Genomic DNA, 12,552 nt, shown 5'->3' with positions numbered 1-12,552 from the left:
CCATCAAAGGTAAACAGAAGGCCTGCCCAGGGAGCTGGCAAGCAAACACATTAGTGTATCATCATCATTGTTAAAGCTAAGGTTAATGCCAAGTGTGTGTGGCAGTGTGTGTGGCCCAGCTGGTGACGTCACGCCACAGCAATCCCCTGACCCATAGCCAAAGGCCCAGGGCCCCCCTCCTGGAGCAGCAACTTGGATAGAAGGATGTCCCCAGCCAGTAGTAGGGATGCTCTCTTCTTTCCCAGACCCCCTGCACTGAACACAGACCAGGGAGACATGCGGGCTCAGAGTGTGATGAATGGGGCTGTGGGAGCAAGGGGCCTCCCAGCATAGTCTGAAGCATGTGCTATTTATTCCCATGGGAGACTTTGATTATTCCCTTTGGATTTGAAGAACAGATCACAATTCTCGTAGACAGGCAGCAAAGGGAATTGAGTAAGGGAGAGATGTGCCACGTCGCAGAAATTCCCTTGGGATCCTCCTAGTGGGCAGAGTCCTCTCACACCACTTCTCTCCCCAGAGCACTCTGTGGGCCCTGCCACGTGGATCTCAGCTATGGAAGATCCGGGGGAGAGCTTCATCCATGTGCCAGTGCTTACTGGTCACACTGGGTGGACTGTCTCTATGGGACTGCCCCCTTCCCAGAATGGAGAGTGGGCCCTGGGCTTTATGTGGGTGTCTGCTAATGCTGAGTCTGTGCCTTGGCAGCAGAGATGGAACCCCCTACATCCCTTAGTTAGAAGCGCTACCCAGCCCTGGGTCCAAGGGAGCAGGGGCCCTCAGCCCAGGCTGCACATCAGAATCCATCAGTGAACTTTAAAAAGGTCCTATGCTCCTGACTCTGGGTGGTGAACACACAATGGGATTTATAGACGATGTAATACAGAATTGTACACCTGAAATCTATGTAAATTTACTAACAATTGTCACCCCAATAAATTTAATTTAAAAAAAAAAAGGTCCTATGCTCAAGCCCCACCCTAGACCAATTAATTCAGAATGTCTGAGGGCGAAGCCCAGGCATTGTTCCTAAAAGCTCCCCAGGTGATTCCAATAAGCAGTCAGGACTGAGGAGCACTGTGTGCATGAATAATGGTGTTATTCTTGGTATTCTTCTCTTCTTGGAGGAAGAGCTGTGAGCCGTGAGCCTCAGTGTTGCTTCTCCAATGTTTTTCTACCATCACACTTCATGGTATTAGCACAATGTGTCTCTCTCTTTTTTCCTTAGTTTTCTATCCTAAAATGTGGTTTGTATTCCTTTTGTCTTTTCTATTCTGTTGTGTTGAGCTGATCTTTTTATAGTAGTCTTGGTCTCTTTCCTTTTATTCTACCTTTCATATATTTATTGATTTGTCATCCAACGTTTAATGAATGCCTGCTATGATAGGCAGTGTGCTAGATGCTGGGGTTGTAGCAAGAACAAGAAGGCCAGGCCTCGTGGAGTGCATGTTCTACGGCGATTTGCCCTGTCATTCTTTCTCTTTCCTCCTTTTTTCTGGGGTATTTGAAATTTGTATGTTTTTATAGAAATACATTGCTGGTCCCTTCTTCATTTTGTCTCTTTTGCACTCCTTAATTAAGCTCTTCTTGTCTTAAGTGTATTGATTATAAACAAAGCCTGTGCCCAAGGGAAGTGAAATCTGCTTAGTTACTTACATTGGACAGTGTTGTGTGCGTGTGTGCGTGTGTGTGTGTGTGTGTGCATACACACAGGTCTTGTGTATGCATGGGGACACTGGCATCTAGAGAACCTTTGGGTTTAGAGGTTCCTAATCCATGCCTGCTTTTACTTCTGTGACTGGGATGGGTCTTGGAGAAGATAGACGTGGCTAAACCAGTTAAATCTTTGCCCCTGGAGAGAGTAGTCCACCAATGAATGAGGATTTATTGAGGGCCTTGTATGTGCAGAACACTGAGCTAGCTGCTCTCTGGTGGGGAAGTGTTTGTACTGAGTCTGAATTGTTCCCAGATTTGTGACTGAGAAACCACAAGCCCAAAAAACACATCAGGAGTCTGAGTGTGACACAGGTTTACTGAGACTTATAGATGGGAGGGAGTCTCCGGTGGTGACCAGCCAGAGGGAAAGTTACACACACGCAGGCAGAGAGAAGCAAGGTTATACGGGGACAGTAAAACAGAGCATTTCATGGGAGAAATCATCTGGCAGGCCCTGCAGGCCTGCTCTCACATTCAGAGTCCCAAGAAGCCGCGAGACCTTGACTGTCAGCCAGTGTACAGAGCTGGCTGTGAGATAAACAGTGTTCCCATGTTGCTGGGAGACCTTGACTGCTTGCTAGCTTATCTGCCTGTGAGCCAGGCTCCCTACATGAAAGGTTCTGACGGTGCCAAGATGGCAGGAAGAGAAAGGCTCAGCATCTCCCTCATGAAGCCTACTGGGAACTTAGGGTTACTTCCATGCAGGAGCGAGCGATACAAGGCCGTCATGGTGAGGGCCAGTAGGTACTTCAGAAAGGACGAAGCTTGGGGCAGGCACTTCTCAGGTCATTACTGATATCGGTGCAAGTTGTCTGAGCTAGGCAGTACTGTGGTTCCACTCCTCCCACAGTTCTGATGTGTACTTCCTCTCCCAGCTGTACATCTTCTATAACATAGTCACCAATGGGTACTAGTCCTAGTGATGGGCTACCTACCAATACACACTTATACTGCATTGGCAGAGGTCACCCAGGAGCCAGGGACTAAGTTTATCTTGTTGAAAGAAGAGGAAAATTTCACTTACTGTCTGCTCACAACCATTACAAAGTTTGATTTGTACTTTCTTGCCCAGACCCAGAACCAAGCACAGGCGCTGTTTCTAGCTCCAGCACTAGGGAATTCAGTGTTAGCTGCATCTTATAACCAGAGGGAAAAACAAACCTGTTTCCTTTTTCTCAATGTCTAGGGATTTCTTTGTGGATCTGATCTCCTACTCTCTGAGGTCGTGGTTTTCAATTTTTATATTTTTTTGCTTTGACCTGTATTAAGAAATACATATTGTATCACCACATGCAGTTGAAACAAATTTCCTAAAACATTACTTGCCCTTACCAAATGCAATGCCCTCGGATATTTTATATTCTGTTTAATTTTGTTTTAATGGCTTGGTCATTCACCAAATTAAATTTATGGCATAATAATGGGTTGTAACCCACAGTGTGAAGAGTAAATCTTCTAAGGCCTGCTCTGCTTTAATCCAACATGGTTGGTCTAGCACCCCCTTGTGGATGCCTGGGTAACAGCAAACACAGCTTTTTCAGTCACCAAGATGCCTGCTGAGCAAGGTGTGCACTGCCATCCTTAAAAGATTTGAATTCACGGGCCTGTGCCTTTCCCAAAAGGAACATCTGCTGATTGTGGTTCAAAACTGAAATTAAGCATCTTCCCTCCTCTAGGACATGTCCTCTTAGGAGATTTTAGTAGCAAAAACCAGAGAACAAAAATGTATAAACAAGTGATGGAGCTTGTCTCTGACTTTTGATGAGTGTTTTCTGCATTGTTTTCATGGCTGCTAACAGATCAAACAGATAACAGGTGCTAATTAAGCTAATATATGTAAAGAGTCTACCACACGCCTGATCAGAGTGTCCAAGGAATGTTATTCCCCTACTGTCTCACAGTTCATGCAAATTCCCTGATGCTTTGATAGGACTCAAAGATTTCTTATATCTAAGAGGAAATTCAGTCCTATATCAAAATGCCTCACAAAGGCTCAAAATGTTTTTAAGTCATTTCTCAATTTTTCTAAAAGTAAACGAGGTTAGGTTGGTACGTGTGCCGGCCCCGTTGGGCTGTGGTGGTCATGCAGAAAAGCAGTAAGAGACAGAAGTGAACACATGGCTTGTAGACGCAGGCTATTTCTGCCCATTTCCCATCATGCTTGCCACCCCCACCTCCTACTGGCCTAAGCATGAGCGGGGACCTATGATCTGACCTAGGAACACTGATTCAGTCCAAGTAGTTTCAGGGACGCTCCTCAAAGCTGCTAGCGGCATAGAGCTGGCTGGACTCCTGACATTTTTAGTAAGACAGCAGCTCTGGGTCTTTTATTGAGCTTGTGGGCAGTTTAGTGAAGATACCTTGGTGTCAGAGGCTTAGGTGTTCCTGTGCCCAAATGGCCTCTGCAGACCTGGCCATAGGGATATTTTCTTCTTCCTTCTCTTTCTTCTTCCTTCTTTGTCAGCCCCTGGAACCAGCCCACAGACTCCTGGTGTGACCTGAGACCTCTGTGCTGCCCTGAAGGTGAGCCTTTTTCATGGCAAAATCCGTGGTCACCCACAAGCCACATTTTTCTGAGCAGATAAAAAAGGAAGACAACATTTTTTTTTTTTAATTAATTTTATTGGGGTGACAATTGTTAGTAAATTTACATAGATTTCAGGTGTACAATTCTGTATTACATCGTCTATAAATCCCATTGCGTGTTCACCACCCAGAGTCAGTTCTCCTTCCATCACCATATATTTGATCCCCTTTACCCTCATCACCCACCCCCCACCCCCTTACCCTCTGGTAACCACTAAATTATTGTCTGTGTCTATGAGTTTTTGTTTCTCATTTGTTTGTCTTGTTCTTTTTGGTTTATATACCACATATCAGTGAAATCATAGGGTTCTCTGCTTTTTCTGTCTGACTTATTTCACTTAGCATTATTCTCTCGAGATCCATCCATGTTGTCACAAATGCTCCTATATCATCTTTCCTTAACGCCGAATAGTATTCCATTGTGTATATGTACCACAACTTCTTTATCCATTCATCTATCGAAGGACATTTTGGTTGTTTCCATGTCTTGGCCACCGTAAACAAAGCTGCAATGAACATTGGCGTACACGTGTCTCTATAGAGAAATGCTTTTATATTTTTGGGGTAGATACCCAGGAGAGCGATTGCTGGGTCATATGGTAATTCTATTCGTAATTTCTTGAGGAACCTCCACACTGCCTTCCATAGCGGCTGCACCAGTCTGCATTCCCACCAACAGTGTATGAGAGTTCCTTTTTCTCCACAGCCTCTCCAACACTTGTTACTATTTGTTTTGTTGATGAAAGCCATTCTGACTGGGGTGAGGTGATATCTCATTGTGGTTTTCATTTGCATTTCTCTGATGATTAGCGATGTTGAGCATTTTTTCATATGTCTATTTGCCATTTGTATATCCTCTTTGGAGAAATGTCTCTTCAGGTCCTCTGTCCATTTTTCAATTGGGTTGTTTGTTTTTTTGTTGTTGAGTTTCATGAGTTCCTTGTATATTTTGGATATTAGCCCCTTATCAGAGGAACTGTTTGTGAAAATCTTCTCCCATTCAGTTGGTTGCCTCATTATTTTGTCAATAGTTTCTTTTGCTGTGCAGAAGCTTTTCAGTTTCATATAATCCCATTTGTTTATTTTAGTTTTTACTTCCATTGCCTTTGGAGTCAAATTCATAAAATGCTCTTTGAACCCAAGGTCCATAAGTTTAGTACCTATGTTTTCTTCAATGCAGTTTATTGTGTCAGGTCTTATGCTTAAGTCTTTGATCCATTTTGAATTAATTTTGGTACATGGTGACAGATAGCAGTCCAGTTTCATTCTTTTGCACGTAGCTATCCAATTCTGCCAGCACCATTTATTGAAGAGGCTGTCTTTCCTCCATTGTATGTTTTTAGCTTCTTTGTCAAAAATTATCTGTCCATATTTATGTGGTTTTATATCTGGGTTCTCAATTCTATTCCATTGGTCTATGTGTCTGTTTTTCCGCCAATACCAAGCTGTTTTGATTATTGTAGCCCTGTAGTACAAGGAAAAATCAGGGAGTGTGATACCTCCAGTATTGTTCTTTTTTTTTAATATTGCTTTGGCTATTCGGGGTCTTTTGTGGTTCCAAACAAATCTGATGATTTTTTGTTCTATTTCTTTAAAAAATGCCATTGGGATTTTAATGGGGATTGCATTAAATCTGTATATGGCTTTGGGTAATATGGCCATTTTAACTATGTTGATTCTTCCAATCCATGAGCACGGAATGTCTTTCCATTTCTTTGTGGGAAGACAACATTTTAATAGTCAGGGAGCCAGGAACAGAGAGCTGCCCACTTAGTCTTCACTTTCTAATCAAGATAACCAAGCTATAGCTGTGATTTTAAACATATGAGAAACGTGTCAGCCGACGAAGATCCGAGCTTGGGTAACAGAAACCTGCTGCAGACTCCTAGCTAGATTTCAGAAGGTAGGCTCCCAGCCTTGCTGCCATAAGGGTGGCCCAATGCAAGGATGATTTAAATATATTTGCTCATGTTAACCACAGGCAATTATTCCTTGATATTTGTGTGAAAAAATTTTAATTTCACCCCCAAGGGTATTTTGTCACCCAGGTTTTAAATTCCAGCTCTGCCTGTCCAGTGTAGACCCGGCCCAACATTCCAACTGTGTTTGCCCAAAAGGAAACTGCTGATTCTGTCAAGTGAGTTGCATGACTCACTTCTGGCTTGTCTCTCATACAATAGATGTGTGGTATGCACTTCAGTCCAGCACTTCCAGCCACCCATGCTTTGGGGGTGGGGGAGAAGGGGCCAGAAGTAAACTCTCTCCATCATGGAGACCAGGGTACACAGTGGCCTTCTAAGACAAGGTGGGAACACATTTCACACAAAGAAATATCACGTTTGGAAGAGGCGTCAGGGTTTACAGTTGTTACAACGTACTTTCACTCCTTTCATGGCTTTTATTTCCATAGCTTACAGCTGAGAAGCTGAGGCCACGTTAACAGATGTACCCGAGTTCTCACAGCTTTGGCCCATGTGGGATTCCAGCCCCATGTTCCTCTCAGCAGACCAGCCCCCAACACTGGCAATTTCTAGGCACCCACATTCTGGGGGTGGGGGCCGGATGATGGGAGCCGTGTGGGCCTGATCTTAAATGCCTTTGTCTAGAACATGCTACCCATCTTTGACCCATCTACCTTGAGAAATCTTCTGCCTAAACGTTAATATTTATCATTTACAGCTGGCCACTTCCCCCTTTCAAAGGTGAACACAGTAAAATTTATGGCAGGCACACTATCAGACAACAGAGGAGCATAAAAGGAGGAAGAGTGACAGCCTGTCCATTTGCGGACACGGTTCATCCGAGGCCCACGACACCTGGAGGATTCTGGCATGGGGCTGCAGCCGCACGTTTTCCTCCTGGGGCTGCTGCTGCTTCTGGGGCAAGGTAAGTCTGCCCTGACTCAGCCCTGCTTCTGTCCCACGTGAGAGCAGAATGTGTCCTGTTCGTGAGCACAAAATGCACAGGTCAGACCCAATAGACTGGAGTGCTGAGGTTAAATGCCTAAGGCTGTGGGGTGAGAAAGGTCTCGTATAGGTGAGAAGGGATGGGCAGCAGCTCCATGGTGGGGAAAGAAGCCATGGGTGGAGCAAGTCACAAAGACCTGGATTCTGGTTTTCTGTGCTGTGTGGTCTTGGGCAAGCGCTATATCCCTGGAGGTTGATTTTTCTCATTCTTCACATGGAAATACTACTACTACAGACCATTCGATTATTACTATTTATGGGCTTGGTGTTGTTTTTACTGAAAGAACAGAGGAAGGTGGATTTTAGGATAATAAATTCTAGGATTCTAGGATTGCCTACATTCGTGCTATTGACCCTGACGGAAAAGAGTGGGCTACCTACCAGGACTTTGGGGTTCTCCTGACAATAATAATTAGGAGAAGACGGTGCCTTTGCCACAATCCCTCTCTGTCCCTCTTCATCTGACCCTGGCTCTTTCCTCCTCCCTTTGTTTAGGAAAGCACTCAGAAGGACCTTAAAGATGATTTTATTTAGCCTCTCCCCCAAATGAAAGAACTGGGCCCAGAGTGGGAAAGCAGTTGCCCTAAAGCGTCCAGAGGGAAAGGAGGAGGTATGGGACAGAGGCCTGGGCCTGGCTGTCGTCCATGTACCAGTCCTGTGCTGACCTTGGACAAGTCAATTGCCCTCTCTGAGTCTAGGGAGTGTGTTGTGTGCAAGGTGGGGGGCTGCAAGTTGGGAGGATTGAGGTGGGGGTGCAAGATGGGGAAGACTGAGATAATGCCTGCTATACTCTCTGCACAGAGTGATCGCATTTTTCTGATTGCTAATGAGACCGAGGAGCTTTAAACAAAAAATGTTTGTTGACCATTTGAATTCCTCTTTTGTGAAGTTCCTGTTCAAGTGTGTTTCCCATCTTTCTATGGGTTTGTCCTTTTTCCATTGAGTTTTTAGGAGTTTCTCCTACATGCCTTGCACTTGCTCTTCGTTGGTTATAAATAGGGCAGATATCGTGTACTCTGAGGCTTGTCTTTCCACTTTCTTTATGGAGAATTTAGATGAGCATAATTCTTTTTTTTAATTAAAAAAGAATTTTTTTGAGCATAACTCTTAATTGGGGGGGGGGATAAAGATGAAGGCCATTCAAATGAGAACACATGGGGGCCATTTATTCAGAGGTTGCTATAGCAAGCGGATCGGCCACTATCACTTGTATTGGGCAGACATTCCAAGGCAGGCAAGCAGGTGGGAAAGCTTGAGAGTGAAAAGTGGAAGGCTTCGGGTGCACTCTGGTTGGAGGTTGTTGCCATGGGGAAGCTGGAGGCCCGCTAACTAGAAGCCAGGCCTCTTAAGCGATTCGTTTCGGGAACATATCTGGCTCTCTCTGGTTGGTCCTAAAGTGGGAAGCTGCAGTCATGGACCGAGGCTGAGGGCTGCACGGGCAGTGGCTGGGCTTCCTAGACTGGCTGCTGCAGATGTGTAGGTGGGTCAGAGTTCTGTGGTCATCCACCATCTGGCAGTCATCCGGTTGTATATTCAGTCTCTCTATTTCTAAACTTTTTAATTTTTCTTTATGGTTGTGCTCTTTGTGTCTTATTTAAGAACTCCTTTCCTGCCTGGCGGTCATGAAGCTATCATCCTATATTTCCTTCTAAAAACTATACATTTGTTTTTCTCATTTGAGGTTTTAATACATCTAGGATTGACTTTCATGACTCATGTAAGAGAGAAAGCCAATTATATATAATTATTTTCGTGCAGATACATAGTTATCTCAGCACAACTACTGAATAATTGTTTCCTCACTGCTCTGAGGAGCCACCTCTGTTTACATACAAAGGATTCACATGTTCTTGCATCTGTTTCAGACTGTTTTACTTTATTAATCCATTTGTCTATCCCTGTGCTAATAGCACATTGTCTTAATTCAATAGCTTTATAGCTTTTATGATTTGGGAAAAGAAGTCTATTTTTTTTCTCTGTTAGGACTGACTTGGCTTTGAACTTCCATATAAATTTTACTACCAGTTTGTCAAGTTCTACCGAAAAAAAAAAAAAGCTGTTTGAATTTTGATAGAAATTGAATTCTATGAACTAAGTTGGGGAAAATAGACATGGTTGCAATATTGAGCCTTTCAAACCATGAGCATGTACTGAGATCTTTAATGCATCTCAAAGTTTTATCAGTTTCTTTGTTGAGGTCTTGCATATGTTTTACTCAAGTTATTCTTAGGTGTATGATATTTTTGCATGATAAACGGTTTAAACATTTTTATTTTGAAAATGTTATGATATATAGAAATAAAATTGATTTTTATATATTGATTCAATATGTTTATATATTGAACCCAATTAAACTTACACGTTTTAATGTTATCTGTATATTCTTTTGGATGTTTTACATACATAAGCCTGCCGATAAAGACAGTTTTGTTTCTTTTCAATCTGTGTGATCTGTGTATCTTTTCTTGCTTTGACCTTGCTGTGCTGGCTGTGTTTCCATGACAATTTTTCACAGAAGTGATGGGTGGAGATGTTCTTATTCCCAAGTGCAAAAGAAAAGTGTTTAATGTTTTATCATAAAGTATGGTGTTTTGCTACCAGCTTTTCTGTAGATACTCTTTATGAAACAAAGAAAGTTCTATTGTATTCCTAATTTGCTAAGAGGTTGTTTGTTTGTTTTTTTTTTAAAAAGTCATGAGTTGATGTTGAATTTTATCTGATACGTTTTCTGCACTTATTAAAATGACTGTATGACTTACTCCTGCAATCGTCTAATATGGTGAATTAAATTAGTTGATTTTTTATTTTGTTTATTTTTTCAGTCTTTGCTTATTAGATTTACCAAACACCACACATTGCATTTAATTGTCCTGCCACTTCAATCTCTTTTACTCTAGAACAATGCTTTAGCCTTTTTGTTTGTTTATTCCTTTCTTCTGTGTCATTGAAAAATGTAAGCTGGCTTTTGTCTCATGCACTTCAATTTGGATTCGTCCAAATTGTCTCTTTCTTGATAGAATCCGAGTAAAGTCTTTGGGTAGAAGTACAATATAGATAGTGTTACATCCTAAATGAGTCATATCAGGGATGTACCTGATGTTGGTAAATACCCTAACTGATGATGTTAAATTTGATAATTTGGGTAAGGTGGTGTCTGCCAGATTTCTGCTTTGTAATGGTAGCTTCCCCATGTGATTTGTGTCATCTGTGGGGAAATACTGTGATACCCTGTGACTGTTCTTATACCCAAGGTTTTCGCATCCGCTGATGATTCTTGCCTGAATTGATTACCAGTTGAGTGTAAAATGGTCATTTTAAAATGTCTCATTCCTTCTAATATTATTAGTTGGCATTCCTTCATGAAAAAAAAAGAGATTCTTGCCCCTCTCTTTTTATGTTTTATCTTTTAAATATAAAATGGACTTATGGATTCTTTTATTAACCAGTGTGTTATAGTCCAGTCCTGTCATTGTTCCTTTTGATGCTCAAGTCATTATAGATTTGGCCAGTGAGAACCCCTTCAAGCTGACTTCTGTGTCCCCATCAATTTTTTAGCACTTTTTAACTTTATGGAATAAGCTATTCAGGCTAATCTTGTATTTTTCCTTTCTTGGCCATGCAGTTTAGCTGTATCTTCATGGTTCCAATTGATAGGGAATTTTATTTAGAAACCAAGATCTGGGCCCTAGGGACATTCATTGCTGCTGGAGTGTCATTATACCTGAGCCTTCTGAGTGGACAGAGCTAAGAAATATAGTTTTCTTTTTAAAAAAATTAATTTACACATATATCTCTACTTTTAATCAGAATTAGGCTTTTATCTCCTTCTTCCATTCCGTATTTGTATTTTCCTTCTCCCACAGTGCAAACAAGGGTTACAAAAACATCGATAATTTTATTCATTTGCTGAATCCTATGATATATACACCATACTATTGGAATTACTGCAACAGTAACACCACCACCATCAAATGAAGTTCAAAATTTCTTTGCCGTTCCTTTGTCCTTAGGATATATCCCACCCAGAGTGTATAATCAAAATACTTTGTTCAAAATCACTTGGATTAATTCTTTTTCTTTTGTTCTCTTTGTGTGGTTATGTTATTTATTTGACATATAGTTAAGTTTGTCTCTGTATTCAGTTATGGGGTTACTGCCATTCTTGTTGATTTTACTTTATTTTTGAATATATAAAATATTCACATGGTTCAGAAGTCAAAAGATATACTCCTGGTGTAAAGTTCTCTAGAATGGCCAAGCCCCACACTAAGCAATGTACATATATTCTAGCTTCCCTTTAAGAGGAATGTACTATCATGCCCGTTTTACAGATGAGAAAACTAAGACTCAGAAATTAATTAACTAATCCAAGCTCATCCAACTAATAAGCATAGGAGCCAGAAGTTAGTCCTGAATCCAGATCCAGGGACTTCACCACCACCCTGCATTACAATTGAGCCCAAGTGTTGAAAAAAAATCACAATGAAAGCTTTGTATTTAAGTTTTAAAATGGGCCCAACAAACAACACATATGAAAGCAGATTCCTGCTCTGAAAGTTTGGATTTATAAAACTAAAAACACCATTATCTCAAAATTGTAATTGGCAAAAGCAAGTCGGCAAGAGATCACTGTACCTCGTAAAATACAACTTTCACCTGAATTTCATTTTCCTGGAATGGGTCAGGAGTACTCCAGGAGATTGTCATGCTTGTGAATGAAAACTCATTGCCTTGGAAATGCACTGATGCCAGGCCTGTCACTGCAAAACCAAAGGTGGGAGCCGGGCAAAGTCATTGCGTGAGGAAAAGAATATCTCTTTCATTATTAGAGCAGGTAAAGCTAGTCAGTCAACATTCACTTTACAGGGGCCTAGAGTGCTTCCTAGAGGTTGCCAGCCCAGCCTTCTAGAAATAGTATCTTTCCAAATAAGAGTAGAAAGCAACCTTTGCAGAACTTTTGGTGCCCCGAGTCCTTTCAGTTATTGATGAGAGAGGGAACGGGACTTGGTTCGAGTCACATATCTAGTTGGTGGCACCCCCATCCCCCCTCCAACTCACATACAGTTGTCTCCTAATTCCTGTGCTTTGTAGGAAGCCCAGGAATGGGATTGTCTCGGGGGGTTCCGGAGACCTGCATTCCTGATGCCATCTGTACCTTGTAGATTTTTAGGACTTTATTGTCAATCATCATTTTCATCGAGTGCATTTTTGCTACTGTCAGTTAACTGAGGATCCTTGTAAGAACCGAAGTTAGGCTGAGCCTGGCTGGGAGATAATAAACTAA

The 12,552-nt window shown here is 42.0% G+C and overlaps 1 protein-coding gene across 1 annotated transcript in view; it reads left to right on the top strand.

Annotated features, from left to right (window-relative positions):
• Positions 1-7,133: 7,133 nt before the first annotated feature.
• PLB1 (phospholipase B1) overlaps positions 7,134-12,552 on the top strand; it is a gene marked incomplete at its 5' end in the record, with an annotated part of 118,382 nt that continues 112,963 nt past the window's right edge. Inside the window, one exon of the mRNA XM_081068441.1 lies at positions 7,134-7,188. Within this exon, the coding sequence (XP_080924567.1) occupies positions 7,134-7,188 (55 nt within the window). The remainder of the gene's footprint in view (positions 7,189-12,552) is intronic.

Source organism: Rhinolophus hipposideros, assembly GCF_964194185.1.
Source record: "Rhinolophus hipposideros genome assembly, chromosome: 12".
Taxonomy (NCBI): Eukaryota; Metazoa; Chordata; class Mammalia; order Chiroptera; family Rhinolophidae; genus Rhinolophus; species Rhinolophus hipposideros.
This window is presented reverse-complemented; position numbering and strand designations above follow the sequence as displayed.